The following is an 18,345-nucleotide window of genomic DNA, read 5'->3' on the forward strand; positions in this document are numbered from 1 at the left end:
TGCCTTGAGTATTTACAGCAGCTGGAGGGTTTGTGTGTAAAGGAGCCTTAGAAATTTTGCAATAGGTTCCGGTCCAGGATCCTGTAGCAAGCTGGGAATCCAGATGTGCCGTCAAGACCAAGGGCCTGTCTTTCTCTGACTAAGTGTCTTTTAATTAAAAGGCAACATGTGCAGTTAAACACAACTAGTAATAGAGGCAAAAGGGGAGAGTGGAATGGCTGGCTTCTGGATTGGATGAATTCCAGAAGCCTGGAGATAAAATAACAGAAGAACAAGCAGAAATGATGGAGCCCCCACTGAGAGAGTCCAGGCGACTCTTCCCCTGACTATCCGTCTTCCCTCGCAGGACTCCCTCTCTGAAGTTTGATTTTAAACAGAAATTGCATAACATGAGTTGTGCTTTCGGTGCCACAGATTATACCCAGAGCCGTGACGGGTTAATGAAAGACTTGTGAGTTTATGTTGAGAGACCCTAAGGAAGGTGAAATCATTTCATTTTTAAATGGGTAAATCGAAGGAAGCCCTTGTAATTATCGCCCCCTAGAAAGAATCAAGCATTTTTTTCAGAATGTCAAAATTGTTAAGAATACCAAGTTATTTAGATGGTAAGATTTATCTCAACAAATCTAGATCCCAACGTTTTTGTAATTCCTTTTCTCTCCGCTTTCTAATTTCCCTTATGTTCAGCCTTTATTTACTTTACATGAGGACAGGAAGAGTAGGCATGAAGTGTGTTTGGGTAAATGAGCTTTGATTGTGTCAGAACATTTTCTTCCCCTCCCTTTGATTTAAATTTGTTTCATCTACCTTAATAACACGTTAGTTCAGATTTTGACAAACTTATGAAAATCTTTTGGAGCCTAAACATGTCCAGTAATCCCGAAACACATTTGAACTTTACACAGGAAACCAAAAAGCAAAAATGTACTGGGCAAAGTAAAATATTGCTTTTTATGTTCTGTTATATAAATATTTAATAAACAAATAGCATGAATATAACATTTCTTTATTATATCGCTATAAATGCAACAACAACAACAACTATTATTATTATTATTATTATTATTATTATTATTATTATTATTATTATTATTATTATTATTATTATTATTATTATTATTATTATTGTTATTTTTATTTCTGAGTCAGAGTTACTTATTATTCGAAGACTGAACTTTGTGGAATGATGACAAACATCACAGCTTACAATAAAAGTGCTAAGGCAGGTGTAGATTTCAGAAGAGCTAAAAATCTCTTTTTCTTCTGAAATCTGTTCTCAGTCACAGAAGTACAAAGCCGGTGAAGGGAACAGCCAGAAGGCCCAGCCCTGTGATGTGTTGCAGGGGGCAGGGAGTCCATGGTCCAGCCTGCAGGGACTCCAGCCTGGCGTCTTCCTCCCTCCTCTCCTCCTGTCAGTCTCCACAGCGATCGGCCAGCAAGCTGTACCCCTCTCACCACCTGCTCACTGCCTCTTCATGAGGGCTGTCCGGGGGCTGCTGCCAGCGCTGCTCTTTCTCCAGGCTGCTCTCACGGACGGTAAGGGGTCCTCCTGTCGATGCCTGATGCCTGAGGGGGGGGGCTGTGAAAATGTTTTTTTTTTAAAGAATTTAAGGCAGGATGCAGAGAGGGTGGCTTTTCAGTTTGCAGTGCAATTTCAGTCAAAAAAGTGATCAACAAATTCCTATTTACCTTTGTAGTGAACCATATTTTGCTTAAAAGAACGATTTTTAATGACTTAAATCCCTACTTCCTAGTGTTTTAGGAATAATGGGTTGGTACTGACTAAAAATGCATTATAATGTGAGAGCTCTCATTTTAATAGCAAAATGAGGATACCCTTTGCAGTTAAATGTTGTAAATGAATGTGTTGGGTGCAGAAAACCTGGGGATGAAGGAGATCCTTTTTTGTTGTGGAACTGGGTCGACATTTATAGCTTTACAATATGTCACAGTTTGCTCAAAATTCAGATAAGAAAAAGTCAGAAAAATAAATATCTTTAAAATCTGCGAAGAAAAAAAATATTAAGGAATAAGGCCCGTCCCTGTGATGTGGACACAGGGTATTTATCCAGTCTAATATATTAAAATGGAAAATGGAAGAATATGTATTTTTGAATTTAGGATTTTACAGGTAAGGTAAATGTTTTATTGATTCCATTCACAACTGGATTTCTGAGTAAAGGAGAAGTGTTTTCTGCCGTTTAAAGCAATAATACAAACTTTCAAAAGAAAAAGTTCGCCACTTGCGGTTATGAACTTTTTTTAAAAAAATGTTCAGGATTAAGAAAATATTGAGTTTCCATACTAATAAAGGTACCATAAAAATGTTCTTTTGTTAGTTTCCCACAAAATATTGGAAAACAATTTGTTTTACACTTTCTTCCAAAGGCATTAAAACCCCCTTATTTTTCCCCCTTTGTGACAGAGATCTGGATCTGTAGCTCATTAGCCCTAAGGAACAGACATGCCTGTAGGATTTCTGATGGTTGAATGTTCTTATCAGTATCAAAACCAGATTTTCTGCCACTGTGATGAAAAGCTATTGGATCTTAATTAAGAATAATTCAAAGCACTCTGAAGGGAAATCACTTTGAAATGTAAACAAAAATCAGTACTCTTAAAATTACATTACAAAATAATATTCAGGCTTTTAGCACATACAGTAAGCATTCCAACAGTTTCTTAAGATCCTCTATATATTAAGTGAACATACTGTTCCATACTGTAAAGTCTGCTCTAATGCCGTGATATTGTGGCAAAGTGACAATCACATTTACAAAAAAAGCCCATATTAAATAATTAATTACTAACAACATGGAACATAATTTAAGTTTCTCATAACTTAAATACATTAAGTAAGATACATGGTTCAGTTATCTATTAGGAATGGCCAGGTACTATAATTGACAGCTGTGTTGGTGTTTTCGTTGATCTCTCAACTAACTAACTGAACAACTCGGCCTCCTCAGTGCTCAAGGCAAGTTGTTGTGAGGGTTTAGAAACTGACCATTTAAATGTGGCTCGTGAAACCTGTTGGACTGTTGCTTTCCAGGAGGAAGGCTGACCACCCCTGATATACAACTAGAACTCTGTTTTGTTAGCCTGTCCTGTTTATGCTAAGCAAGCAAACTGTGCACATATACAGTACAGTAAAACTTGAGTATAATGTAGAAATTTAAGAATTCACTCTTAAGAATGAACCACTGCTATATTTCATGCATTTGGTAAATGATATCACTACACACTGTGGGACCTGTGGTCAAGGTGCCCCTTTTTCAACAATTCTTTCCTGATTGTTTTTACAAAGTCTTCATGAAAACTTTGTAAAAAACTTCATAAAAAAAACCTCCATATTTTTTACACGAAAACGTGTCATTTTCTTACTGAATTCGCTGAAATGGCATGATACAAACAAAATGAAAGAAAATGGATGAACATGACCATTTTCTTATTTCACGTCAATTGATTTTTAGCTAATGTTATTCATAAAGACATTAATTATCTATCTCTTTGTGTTGATTTTATTTATATATTGGATGGATATCTTTTTATAGGTTAAAAGTCACATTTTCCTGATGCTGCGCAGTTTTTGTCAAGTAAAGCAGATTAAATAATCTTTTTTTTGCCCTTTTCTTGAGTGCAATACCCCTGTAGGTTCAGACACCATCGCCAGCAAATATACAGTACAGTATAATGGACTATGGCACTTGTAGGAGTCCACTTGGTCCATTAAACATAGTGGAAGTATTGTGAGGGTTTGGTGGAAAATCCAATGTATATTAATTCAAGTGTAGTTTTAAATACTGCTGGTTTCTGTGATGTTATTTATTTATTAAGTTATTACGTTGGCTATTAATTTTCTTGGTTTTGCAGACTCTAGAGGAGAAAGGTGCCATGGGTTAAGACACCTGGAGAACGGGCGCACGTTCTTCCGCTACGGGGGGCTATACGTGACCTTCACCTGCAATCCAGGGTTCAGAGTTCACGGCTTCCGCACCAGCAGCTGCATCTCTGGCCGCTGGACCAGAGCTCCGCCTGCATGTGTGGGTGAGTGGCAATATACTGCGTCAAGATCCCTTCAAACAGCAGAACGGGATCCTTTCGCTATTTCTTTCCATTTAGCCATATCACCCTGCAGCTCACAGCTGGCAGCCCACTGAAGCTCAGCAGCTGTGAGCCTGGTCAGTACCTGGATGGGAGACCTCCTGGGAAAAACTATGGCTGCTGCTGGAAGAGGTGTTAGTGGGGCCAGAAGGCGGCGCTCACCCTGCAGTCCATGCGGGTCCTATTGCCCCAGTAGAGCGACGGGGACACTATACTGTAAAAAGGTGCCGTCCTTCGGATGAGAAGTAAAACCAAGGACCTGACTCTCTGTGGTCATTAAAAATCCCAGGGCGTTTCTCGAAAAGAGTAGGGGTGTTACCCGGGTGTCCTGGCCAAATTTCCCATTGGTCCCTACCAATCATGGCCTCCTAATAATCCCCCTCTATGAATTGGCTACATTACTCTGCTCTCCTCCCCACTGATTGCTGATGTGTGGTGAGTGTTCTGGCGCACTATGGCTGCCGTCGCATCATCCAGGTGGATGCTGCACATTGGTGGTGGTGGTGGAGGGGAGTCCCCATTACCTGTAAAGCGCTGTGAGTGGAGTGTCCAGAAAAGCGCTATATAAGTGTAAGAATTATTATTATTATTTCTCTGTACTGTAGATGTTTCTTGTTCACTGCATGCAAATACTAAGCAAAAGAGATGTTCACAAATCCAGTCTATTGTTAGTGGAAGGAGTGAGACATCCTCTCTCGGGTCTTGGGTAACAGCAGGGCGACCCAGGTGAAAAAAAACCCTTGCCCTCCAGTCACTGCGCTCCTCACACACCCCCTCTCCTCAGCCTCAGGATGTCCGAACCCGGGGGGGATACTCCATGGGAACAGCATGATGACCCCCGACAGATCCTTTGTCTTCTTCATGTGTGACAAGGGCTACAGGCTCTTTGGGTGTCCTCTGCTGTACTGCAGGGGAAGAACATGGAACAGCACTAAGCCAGTTTGCAAAGGTGAGCAATTCAGGAAGCACAGTGCAGACCTTTCCAGTACACCACAGAGCAAGTCTCCATTACAGTCAAGACTTCAGTTATATAATTGAATTGACTATTAGTTTAAAATGTATCTAATTAGTTGTATAACTGAATGTGCCAATATCATGTGCCAGCACAGATCCAGCAGTAGGGAATCCTGATTGTTATGACTGGAATAGTGCAAGCCTCCTGCAAGCTGAGGCCGGGATTGGGATATTTAACATTGTTATCCTGCCCACTACTGCAAAACTGTGACATCACTTGCTGGATTACAGGATTACTGAAAGGATGAGTTATAATTAAGGAAATAGTTGTATTGGAGAGCTCCAGTGTAAAATACTTTCTCTTGAAGGCTGAAATGTTTGTGGTGTTTTAGAAATTCATACCGGTATGCTTTTACTTTGCCATTATTCCCAACAGTTTTTAAAATGGTTAACCATAACTTTGCCATGATTTCTCTGTATTTACAAACATCTGCTGCTTACTCTACATTTGTCACGATGTCTCAGTCCAGATTTGTACTGTGGCTAGAAGGACTGTATGGACATGAACTACAGTACCTGGGCTGTTTTCTAACCAACAGGATGCATTATTGTATTTCAGATTGTATTTCACATTTATATTTAATGACTGACTGCCTCAGTATTGTTTCTTTTTTAATCTTGCGTCTGTGCAGTGCATGATATTCACCCTGCTTCTTGTTGCAGAGTCTGATGTGATGAGCTCAGACAAACAGAAGCTCCTTGCTCTGCTGAGGTCCAGCCTGGCTCAGAATCTGAATGCACCATCGGCCTTGAAGAATCTTTTCCAGTTGCAGTATGATAGCAGTTTGAGTGCCGCTTCCAAGGACATATTCCTTGAGCCTGGGCTACTGGCAGAGGAGCCAAGTGCCTCAAATCCCAAACAACTATACTCAGCGGGGGCACTAAGACAGCTGACTGTGAGCAACAGAGTTCCAGAGCCCAAAGAAAAGGAGGTGTTTATTGAAAAACAGTACCAGTCTGGTAGAGCTACTACAGGAGGAGGGGAAGAGTCAGAAGAAGTATACAGTAAACCAAGCAACTATGAAAGACCTCTCTACAAGCCTCTGTCTTCACTGACATCACCAGCCTCTTCCCTGTCAATTGCCAAACTCTCAATGGCACCATCACCACCTGCTCCAGACGAGGAGAGCTCACCTTCTTTCTCACAGGACAAAATGCTGCTAATGTCACCGGCCTCTATGCCGGCAGAGCATGATGAAAAAACATATGACCAGACAACCTCACATCTAGTGTTCTTCACTGAACCATTCACTATCGCTTCACAGACTGTAGAAGAGCAGCAAGCAGAGCACTCTGTTTATTCCAAGACACATGAAGCAACTGTCACCTCTGAGTCCATGACAAATTCTTCTCCAAAAGCACGCATTATAGATTCAACTGCTTCTCAGGAACTAAATCGACCTTCTTTTGAACTATCATCAACAACCTCAGATCCCGTTCCTTTACTGGATAGCTCTGTATCAGCCACTGTGTACCATGTTACCAACACACCAGATACTTCAGAAGACTCCTTACGCACCCCTTCATTTCCACAGGCACAATCATCAGTACTAGACAGCTTTAATACATCTTTAGTATTCAAAGGCAATATTGCCACATCTGGGTCTATAAATAAAGACCATGCAAAGTTTTCTGAGTCTTTAGCAAGTCCACAGAATTCCACAGCTTCTACTTTCCTGGTAGGGGAATCATACTCAGGATATTCAGGAAGTGCACCTCACCAAATTAGATCAGTGATGAGTCCTGATGCATCTTTCAGTGATATGAATCAGAAAACATCTCTTAAACATCCTGAAAAAAATAAACAAGGTCGTTTAGAAAGGACAATTATATTTTTATCTGATGAAATTAAGACTAACGTCACCTTTCAAGACAACACTGAGCATAGTACTAGAGCTGGAAAAAAGAACAACAAACCTACTACTGCCTCCTCTGCGACAGGTGTGCTTCAAAATGTCTCGTTAATCTCAACAGATAATCTGAAGCCTGTGATAAACAGTCTGGGACAGGCTGCTGCCTCTTCTGTATGTAAATCTCAGGAAAAACATGCTCACCAATGGAACATCTCAACAACAGAAGAACAAAGGAATTTACAACCATTGAAAGACAGGCTGGCTAAAACAGCCTTCGTTGATTTGGCAACCACACAACCCAAAGCAGGCATGTGGGTAACGGAACATGCAGATATGGACACAGGACATCACAATCAACAGCCTCCTGCAAACCAGGGCACCACAGCAACAGCAGGCACAGCTGCTGTGAGCACAGAACAGACTGCAGTAAATGATTCTGCTGAACAGGTTACTACAACACAACAGGCAGGTGGCCTCAACCGGAGTGACTCAGAATCCCTGATGTCATCACCTGGAACCATGAGAATCCAGACACAGGAACGTCTGGATCAGACTGGAGATGCCACAGTCCACAGGATCAATGCACTGCCTGCTGCTGGCTTGCCAGACCCCACACCTAGTGGTTCCCATCACAACTTCGTGGAACTCACAGCTGATGAGCTGCCACTGCTGGGGTCACTGAAGCGGAGGCCTGTGTGTCCTTACCCACCACTTCCTCCCCATGGAACCTTCTATTTCCTTACAGCTGTCAACCCCTCCCCATGGCAGTACAGACACTATGTGCAGTACTCTTGTTACCCTGGATACACACTCGCCAACGGCGATGTCTACAGCTACTGTCTACACAATGGCAGATGGAGTGGGGTCACGCCTGCTTGCTTAGGTTTGTCACTGCTCTATATTATTTTTAGGTAAGAGAGGATACAACACAGGGAGTTTTTAACAAGGTCTTGTCAATATATTGACTGGAAAAGTTTCTTTGTTGACCGGAGGCGAGTTTTGCTTATCTAGTCACAGTGATTAAAGATACAACTGTAGCACATCATCTATAATCTAACTAACGGAAAGAAAACGAAGATATCAAATAAATATTTGATATCCTGAAGTGAAATCTAGCCAAAACAACGAGTCCCTTAATAAAAAATAATATTTGTCAAACACATTACTTGCATAGAATGTACTAGCTTTTATCCACAAATAGTTCATACATAATCACAGTAAGATTTTTCATGTGTTACTGCTATGGCTTAAATGTGTTTCTAACCTAACCAAAACTACAATTTACAAAGACGCTGATTCCTTCCTTCCTTTGCTTCAGTTTCCCAGTCACAGCCTCTGTCCCTTGGCTGACCTCTCCCAGGAATTCAATCAGACTGTCATATCACATCCAAGGATGTGGATGGCAAAAAATCTCTTAAATCACCATACGCTGAAACGATAGGGTCTAACTTCCAACTGGAGCAATTTTCTTGGAACTCCAAGATAACTGAAGAGGTTTGAGGCCCTACTCCATAACTGACGTGGCATTGCTAGACTTCTTTTTCACTTACCTTTGAGCCTCTATGAAAATGGCTTGCATATATTCCCTTACTCCTCAAAAGAAATTAATTGCCGTCCATATCGTTTTGCACCATTTATGTAACAGCCCCAGTCTGACTGCCCAGCAAAGGGTTGGCTCAGTGTGTCACTCAGTTGTTTAATCTGCTTTGGCTGACTCATGGCTCTGATGTAACCATGTGGGTTATGAACAGTGTTTCCATTAGAGCTAACACCTAATCTAAAATGAAGACTTCAGAAGTGATAATCCTTGCTTACTGTAATTGTGTAGTAAATGAGTAATTCATCTATTGAGAGACATTACAAAAGAAGAGGGAGCAAGCAACCGGCCATAGTTAGATATTTAAAACTTTACACTGACAGAAACCATAAAATCCCTGATGTAACATTTATATGTTGGGAGCATAAATTCTAAAAGGATCATTTCCATCATCTGTTATGCTGTTATTACTTTTTTCCTGGTGAGAATTCGGCTCTCTCTAATCGAAGCAGGCAACCGTTGCTTTGATATGTGGTTGTTAAGCCAATTGAGAGGCCAAACCACTGGAGTATTGGTGTTTATTTTGTAAATTGTAAAATTTATTACTGTAGTGGCGACTGGCACTCTGTTAAACACATCAGCCCTCATAGTCTGAGGGGAGCTCCCTTGATGTCTGTATAAAATGGACTTCTGGACTGGAGATGGATGTTTTGAAGACATGCGAAATAATAAACTGCTCTCAGCCAATTGCACTTCCCTCTGCTCGGGGGGGATAATTATGGTTTTCAGTCTCGTCAGGAAGGAACACCACAGGTTTCTGCAGAGCGGTCCTCGGAGCATTTACCTCAAACCAGACCTGTGTGCTTTGAATTACAGGACTGAACTTGGGCATTTTCCCAATCAGTTTGCGTTACTGCCCTTACCTTGCCATTATGTGTACAATAAAGCACTACACAGTCTTCCGACATCTTCTGCTTTCCAGTTGCTTATTGCAGAAGAGGCCTATACCTGGCTAGGCAGAAACAGTATTACAAAGATGAAGTTTAAAGTATATTACTGAGACTACTAAGATATAAATGAAATATTTGCAACTTCAACTGTATTGAGAAATGGAAACTCTAAGGCATGAAGATAAAAAAGCACATTTTTGTGCGTTACTTCATAAGGCCTGCTTATAAATGGAGTAGAGTGTCGGGGCTGTTACTGTCTCTTCAAAGTAATAAGGTTTCATTCTTTTATGAGTATGGATTCGCTTTATTAGTCTTTGTTAATGTCCTTACTATGATAACATGAGACCTGAGGCTGTTCTGATATCTCCAGATCAGAAGGTCACTTGACAGGAGGTACCACATGAAACCTGTCATCTTGCTCCCAGGAGTGCATGTTCTATTTCCCTGTATGCTTCCTAAGAGCAGACCTACAGCCCTACAGCCTTTACTATAATAATGAGGAAATAGTGAAGACTGCTCAGTTATCAAGTTCCACACACTTATCTAACCTAGCAATCTTGTCACAGCATGTTCACACACTTATTGCAAAGAGACCTAAAGACAAATCTTATCAGGCGTGAAATGAATGTCACGTATAAAATACAGCACAGCACCAAAGCAATTGTTGAAAACCGCACTTCACTCTTGATTGCTATTGTCTTTTATTCCCTGTCCCCTGCTCCAGAGGTCACCCCTTGCTCTGTGAACAATGGAGGCTGCTCTCAGCTCTGCGAGGTGACCCCTGAGGGCCGAGCGCAGTGCAACTGCAGAGATGGCTTTGAGCTGCTGCAGGACAACAGAACATGCAGAGGTAATCGCGAGGGTTGGGGTTCAAGAGGGGGTGGCAGTAATGAGGCCAGCAACGAAGAGGAGCTCACCGGTTGGCATAGAAATCTCGGGTTTCCCTTTTTCTGGGGGGTTGTTTCAACTATGGATCAAACTTTGTTCTCCAAAGAATATGTAGTCCTGCAAAAGTGACCCTTTGGGGTCACAAGCCCACAGGAAACTCAGGTACTGCAGTAATGTACAAAAAAAACACTGATTCATTCCTTCCACTGAGTTCTTCTCTCTTTGAAGAAAAAAAACATCTATCCATTTTCTAACTGTGCAATCCAGGTTATGGCCACAGGGGAGCCCATCCCAGCAAGCAACAGGTGCAAAGCAAGGTACAGCCCAGACAGGACGCCAGTCCATCGCAGGGCAGAGACAGACACATGTACGCACACACTCACACTGGGGCCAGTTTTCCCAGAAGCCAGTTAGCCTACCAGCACGTTTTTGGACTGCGGGAAGAAACTGGAGTACACGAAGGAAACCCACGTGAATATGGGAGGAGAGCATACAGAGTCCAGACAGATAACATAATTGTAACCAGGGCCCCAGTGCTGTGAGGCAGCAATGCTAACCCCAGTGCCACTGTGCCACACTCATAGAAACACCCTTTTTTATCTACTGTGTATCGACATACTTCTCTCTAGAGGCTTTTTCCTTCTGTAAAAGTCATTACATCATTTCAATTCATTTACATACATTACTAGTAGTTCTTAATTGCCTCAGGCCCACCCTTACTGAAAACAGCATGAACTCATAACATCAAACTTCTTCACTAGGTATAGTGTATGAACATATTGTGCCGACAAAGAAAAGTGTTTGCCATGATCAAATAAGCCTGATTCAATGTAAAAGGTTAAATAAAGATATTAACTGTAAGACAAAAACATATTGCACAATTAATTTTTCAGTGGACTACCTGAAATTATCTTCTGTACTTAGACATTTAGCATCTGCAGTTGACGCCCGATTTGTTGATATGATTTAGATCATTGTTCTTTTGCTTCTATTTATTTGTTCCTGCAGTGGCTTTGTTTCTCACATCATGGTTACTTCAATACTGTGGGTTTAGGGATTCTACATGTCATTTCTAATTATAGACTTTAGCGATATACCATTCATACTCTGGCACTGAAATGTTATTCCATTTAGTTAAATACTTCTGCAGCCTCGTCTCAGTATAGCAACAGGCATACAAACAACAGTAAATGAAGGACTGGGTTCCCCTCTTGCTCCTTCCTGAAATCTTTACAAATACAACACTGAGCTCAGACATCTGCTGTTATGCTTAACTGGCTGATACTGATGTTCGTCTTCCACCTTTCTACCTTTTCCATATGCAATACAAAAGTCTCTGGCTAGACTCCTCAGAAGCCCATACATCATACAAAGTCCACCTTGCGATATTGACTGCAAGGAATGACAGTAAATTTGGACATTTACTCTCATTAGCCAGTAGTCTTAGTTACATTCATTTACTTTTATCTAGACAGATATTATTTCAAAAGCAGATATGTTCCCCTTGAAACTGTATGGGTTTACTGTAAGAGAATATGTACAGGTCAGGTTGGCTCCAGAGCTAACAATGCAGACAGATGTGGAGACACAAAAAACATAAGAAACTATGAACTATGGTAACCAAATTAAACTATCATAAATAATAACAGTTGACAAGCAGCTTGTGAAAGATTATCTCATCACCTTATCTCCCACACAAAATACCTTTTTTGCAGCTCTTCTGGTTGATCTACAACACAATAGTAGTAGGGTTTCTATCAAAGAAGCATTTTACTGCGGGGCACAGAAAAACACATCTTAATACAAGTACTTAGCTGAGACGCTCTCATCACCTTCCTACCCCTGAGGATCAGAGTACCATCAGAGTGTTTCAGCTGCACACTCATAAGGTGGGATGTTAGGGAATTGTCTGTGTGACGTTTGCTTAACAGGGTGTTGTGGGTTATTCTGATGTTCTGTAGATGTGAATGAATGTGCAGAGGACCTCCACTACTGCCAGCAGGACTGTATCAACACCTTTGGCTTTTACAAATGCAGCTGTGGGCCTGGATACCTGCTGTCAGAAGATGAGCGGTCCTGCTCTGGTGAGTGCTTCTACTCAGGGCCTGTAGAGTCATCTGGGCCACCTCTGCCATAGGTGTTGCCCCTGGCTGTCATGCTCTTAAAGGGGAACTGCAGTTTGCCAGATGAAGAGCAATTTCTCAAACTGGTCATTAAATCTTGGTAACAAAATTAATTCATTGACGATATAGAAGAATTTAGCAAACTGAATTTTGTGGATGTACTGTATGGTTGCAATGTTGTCGCAAACCCCACAGGCGAGAGGAAGAGTTGACTATTCTGTGTAGTCTAAAATCACCTTTTATGATTAACCATTCATCTGATAGCTCAGGAAGACCTTCAGAAAAATCATATAATACAACTGAGTTTGTATAAATTGATTCGAGAGCCCTATGTACTTGTCTCTGATTATGCATATTTTTAATGATACATTCATATCTCTTCAGAACAAGCTTCAGATTACATACCAGAAAATTATTGTGGCATCAGCAACATTAATGTAAATAAAAGCAGCAGACGAAACAGCAGTACTAACCGAGACACTTTACTCTTAATTCACATATATTGTAACAAAAGACAATATTAGAGATACAGTTCAGGCTTCAAAGGTAAAGGAATGGAGCTGAAGAAATGTCCTGTCCTGTCCACAGATGTAGATGAGTGCCAGCTGCCCATTGGCTTTGCCAGCTGTCTGTTTGGCTGTATCAACACTCCAGGGAGCTTCAGATGTCACTGTCCAGAGGGGTACAGATTGGGAGCAGTTGAAGGTCACTGCATAGGTGAGAAAATGTCAAGGCTTTTCCTAGGTGGGTTTTGTAGACATTTTAAAGATTCCTAAACTTCTTTTTGATCTGTCTTCCAAAGGTTGACCCATCTAAATATTAACACACATACCAGGGCCAATTTTCCCAAAAGCCAGTTAACCCAGAGGTCTATCTTTGGACTGTGGGAGGAAACCAGAGCACCAGGTGAAAACCCATGTGAACACAGGGAGAACATGCAGATAGCACCCCAGGAACTGGGCCCAGGGCCAACCTCTGACCGCTGACCTACTTTTCCACCCTATTTTGCCTTCAGTATTCTTCATTTTATTAATAATACTATACACCTAATAACAAATGACAGTAGTTGGTTCTTCAGTAAAAAAACTTTTTATGAAAGACTGGCTTCGGGATTAAAATGTTAAATACAAAATGCGCCTATAGAAGCTGCTGCTGCTGTTTTCAGTTCAGTCATTTAGCCAAGAGGCGCAGTAATTCAACAAGAGATACTCAGACAAACTTCTCCAGTGTGTTACCTGGGGGATGACCGCCACTCAGGCCTCGTCTGATAGGCCCTCCTCTTCTCGGGCAGATGTTGACGAATGTCTGGAGAACGACGGGCGGGGCCCCTGTGCCATGGAGTGCCAGAACGCCGCCGGGTCGTTTCACTGCTCCTGTTCCTATGGATACAAGCTGGCAGGAGACGGCCGTTCCTGTGTGGCCGAGTGCCCCTTGGGATATCGCAAGCACAGCAACCGTACAGAGAGCAGCGGCCTGCAAAGAGAGCACTGCACCGGTACAGACAGTGACACCCGGCTTACAGCGGCCTCGGGCACCTGGGGTTTAGCGGAAGTGTTGTGCGAGGCCTGCTGTTGATGTGTTTCTTCTTGTAGAGGGGTTTAAAACCTCAACATTGTAATTGTAACTCTGGACATGAGTCTGCCTTGCCAAGAGTTAGCATTACATGTAACTCACACTTTTCTGTCGAAGCCCGGGAGGAAGTGAGACTAGATCATGTGCTGGCGAGAGCATTTCTCCATTCAGTAAATATAACTTGGCTTCCCATGAGCTTCACTCTCAACAAACAACGGGATTAGAAATTTAACCTATTAGAATTTAATTCGCTTGAAGCATGGTTGGCCTCCTGAATCAAACTGTTAATCTCTGACTTCATCAGCTGTGACCTTCCTTCAGATATCGACGAGTGTCAGGAGCCAGGACCCCGCCAGCGCAGGTGTGAGTGGAAGTGTGTCAATTTGCCAGGCTCACACCGCTGCATGTGTCCCAGGGGCTACAGACTGGACACTGATGCCTACCACTGCCAGGGTAAGCTACACTGAGCCAGTTAATGTGACGTCTGGACAGAAACTCAACTGACCACTAGTGGAGTGAAGCCCATCATGCAAGGGAATTTGATTAATAAAATGGCCTTGCATTTGTTTAGTGCTATTCATCCCAAAGTGCTTTACATTCAGGAGGGGACACGCACTTTACCACTGAAGTGCAGCACCCAACGGGGTGAGACACAGCAGCCGTATTGCACTGCCATCCCACCTACACAGCAGATCAGGTGAAGTGAGAAATTACTTCACTAATTGCATTATTAGAGAACTTTAGGTAGGACACAATGAGGAAACCTAAAGTGGAACTTAGCCAGGACACAAGGGTGAACATCCCTGCTCTTATGAACAGCGCTATGGGACCATTAATGACGAAGTAGTCGAGTTTAATATTTCATCTGAAGGGCATAACAGTCTGTATCACAGTATCTCAAATAACTGTACTGGAGCATTGGTATTGATATTCTGGGCTAGAGGGAATAACGACACCAACAACACTTACAGCAGCAACCTGGTTTTCCCTGGAGGTGTCCCATCTCATCCCTGTCCACCCCACTCTTTAGGAGCACTTCTGAGATCTGACAAGATCAGGCTTCAAGACGTAATGATTCTGCTGCTTGGTAAGGACTAGTAGCAGACTGGGACTTACAAAATGAACCCATTTGCTGGGCTTGAGGCAGATGAGACCCAGGGGAACTGGGGACAGCACACTGACACTGGCTGCAGTGCAGTGCTGTGTGCAGCAGGGATGCAGAACCACAGGAGGAATGGTGGTTTAACAGGCAGGGGTTCAAAGCAGAAATCGCAGGCTGGCAGAAATGCAGTTGCTCAGCCAGAAAGCCTTGCAGAGTTGCATGCATGCAGCTGTGTTTAGAGACAAGTGAAAGCAATGCAGAAATCCCAAACAGGCAAGAGGTAGTAGTGTTGGAGAAGATTAGGCCAGGTTGGGCAATCTGGGTTGGATGTGGGAAATGTCAACAAAGCAATGAGGAGATCCAGGAGTCAAGCCAGGAAAAATACAAAACATGGGAGTCTTTAAAGTACGAAGGGAAAAAGCTTGAGAACTCAAGTGACTCAGAGTCAAAATTTCATAACAGAACCCTGAGCAAGGTCTGTTTAGCCCTCATATATCCTGAATCACCTGAAGGGGGTGAGGCAGTAAATTGTTTCCAGGTGATCCAGGTCTGCTGTCAATTGGTGTCCATGGCTAATGGCACCAAGTGACAGTGGTGGAGCAGAGGTCAGCTGTCAGGCCAATGCTAGCCCTGTGCTTTTAAGCCTGACACTAGGTAATTAAAGCACAGGGTTGGATGTGACACACAGGACGTTCTGGGTGAAGCTGAAACACTGAACAGATAAAGTACTAATTCACCTGTCAGAATGGTCTATTCAGATAAGGAACTGATTCCAAAAATGTCATATTGAAGAGGATACAAAGTATGCTGTTACTAAAAATCACTTCCTTAACTGTCATGTTTCTAAGAACTCAAAACATTTTATAAGAATACACAACACATGGATTCAATGCATCGTTTTCTCTTCTCTTAATTTTCCACTATGCAACATTGTCTTTTTCATATACCACTGAGTATAAATTGACGTTTCTTTACTTGAAATTCTATTTCAGATATTAATGAATGCAACTCTAAAAATGGAGGCTGTTCTCACATCTGCATCAACTACAAAGGCGGCTTTCAGTGTGCCTGTCCAGAACACTACAGATTTGCTCCATACAGCAGGAAGAAGTGTCAGCCAGTCAAAACGTAGAGGAAGGTGTAATTGCATGGAAATCAGGACATGTTGTTTGTGGATTCACCTTCTGGCTTGGGCTTCTGAGCAGAAAGGCAACCCCATGCATTCCTGCAAGATCCAGCAACACTTGAGGCCAGCTTCTTAGGCCCCAAATTAAATAACAGAAGAGCCTGCTGTGACAACACAGTTACTGCAAGTGCATAAAACATCACATGAATTGTAGGTTGTCAGCCAGAAGCAGAGGTATTTCAGAAGAATTAACCTCTAAACACCCATGGCTAAGAGATAAAATGGACCAAAAACAATTGTAAAGATCCTAGTGTTTTATTTTCTATAATTTCATGCATTTTCAACAATTTTGTGTTTCGTCTAAATGATAAAGTTGGCTCTAACCAGACTCCTCAAAGCTCTCTTGATATTTTACTGTTGGTATGTTGTTCTGGGGCCATGTGTCTTCCAACAGTGTTACTACAGCTTCCACTCACTTTCTCTGTGGGGATTTTCTTCCATTAAACTTTGGCAGTGTTGTAGGGATCACATGTCATTTCCCAATCCCGAATCTCCTGCTCAGGGAGAGGCAAGACAAAAAGGACAGCACGTCACCTGTAAAAGGGAGATCACTTTTGTTGTCACCTTCCTTATAATTCCACACTCAATTAAAAAATAAAAAACGACAAGGCAAGCAAGAGAAAGGAAAGCCTGCTGCTTCACATACAGCTTACCGAACGTAGCATAGCAAGCAGTAAAACATTGTAATGTAGTTTTTTAGTTCCTTTGAAAAAAGATTGGCTGCCACCAGGTTTTGTGGAGGACATACAGTTCAAACTAAATAACAAAAATACTTATATTTCTCTGTATATAACATATTATATTTTTGTACTTGTATATAGTGTAGCCCATTACAAACACAGATTTCTACTTGTAGCGTTGACCATTATCAAAGCATTTTTACATTGTGAAACTGTTCGGTTGCAGAATAAAAGTATTTCTGCTCTTGAAATAAAAAATGTATCAAACAAATATTTTGTATGCTTGTCTTTTAATGCAGACAATGGGATCCATTTACTAAAATCAATTCTACTTCTTGGCTCTGAATTTGTGACTTGCTGCTAAGCCTGTAGCATTATTTTCCATCCCTTTCTATGTTATAGAGTCTTGTATGAATTAAACACAAACTTGTTCACCATCAAGTAAATTATAAAGCTAGTAGTTCTATACAAAAATTCTATCATCGAGGCGCCTGTTACTGACTTGCCACATTCAGTAGTGGGACTAACTCCCCATTCCAACACTGAAGTTTAATAACATTTTGTCTGGGATTTTTCTTTGCAATTCTTGCATCCATAAAAGTCATCAGTTTGAGCATTCACATTTTGATTAAAATATTCAAATGTGTGAACCACCACTTCAATATCAGAAAAAAAATGGGTCATCATTGGAAAGGGGTTAATACTTTTGCAATGCTATCTACTGTAACATTCCTACATGCCTTCTATTCAGTTTAATACAAATCTTCAATATTATGAAGCCCAGATCAGGAAGCAGACAAAGATTACAGCAAAATGCACTCACTTCAAAGCCATCAAGAGCCTTCTTTAGCCTTAATTCAAGCACTCTCTCTTTGCAATACAAAAATGAAGTCAGTCTACAATAAGATTAAGGTTCACCCTCTCCTACATCCTTTAATTGTTTATGTCAATTACTGCTCTGAGGGGACAGGACAAAAAAGATCAGAATTCACAACTGACTAAGCAAGTGTAACATTTACTTCCTTTTTTCACTAAAAGAAAAAATAACAAAAACTAAAAACTGAACCCGCAGTATCGAGGTACCTCTGTCCACATTGCCGCACCAGTCCTGCCTGACAGATCCACTTCAAACTGTAATGGAATCTTTTTCTTGAACCACAGGGGAAAATCTCACCAGTCACTGGACCGGTCTGCACATCTGGGTCTGAAACTAGGATCTGAATTAGGACAGACTGCAATCATATAGGATGAAATAAAAGATTTGCTGAACAAAACCTAAAGGAGATACTCTGAAATATAGTTAATTTTTACTTGTTGGTTGTAATAATAGTCTGGA

General features: G+C 41.6%; 1 protein-coding gene and 1 long non-coding RNA gene across 2 annotated transcripts; one reads left to right on the forward strand and one right to left on the reverse strand.

Annotated features, from left to right (window-relative positions):
* Window positions 1-1,117: 1,117 nt before the first annotated feature.
* On the forward strand, window positions 1,118-17,280 carry LOC148675990 (uncharacterized). The gene is made up of 10 exons (XM_088599682.1): window positions 1,118-1,536; window positions 3,874-4,047; window positions 4,889-5,053; window positions 5,782-7,854; window positions 10,183-10,308; window positions 12,308-12,430; window positions 13,058-13,186; window positions 13,761-13,964; window positions 14,363-14,494; window positions 16,136-17,280. Exons 1-10 carry the CDS (start codon window positions 1,476-1,478, stop codon window positions 16,273-16,275), a joined length of 3,327 nt encoding a protein of 1,108 aa, XP_088455808.1. The 5' UTR covers window positions 1,118-1,475; the 3' UTR covers window positions 16,276-17,280.
* LOC148675991 (uncharacterized) lies at window positions 4,753-8,630 on the reverse strand. Its single transcript, XR_015925394.1, has 2 exons — window positions 8,522-8,630; window positions 4,753-5,009 (listed from the first exon to the last, which is right to left on the reverse strand). It is a non-coding gene; the product is annotated as an uncharacterized LOC148675991 (long non-coding RNA).
* Window positions 17,281-18,345: the final 1,065 nt, after the last annotated feature.

Source organism: Lepisosteus platostomus, chromosome 2 (assembly GCF_059453375.1).
Source record: "Lepisosteus platostomus isolate fLepPlt1 chromosome 2, fLepPlt1.hap1, whole genome shotgun sequence".
In the NCBI taxonomy this organism is placed as follows: domain Eukaryota; kingdom Metazoa; phylum Chordata; class Actinopteri; order Semionotiformes; family Lepisosteidae; genus Lepisosteus; species Lepisosteus platostomus.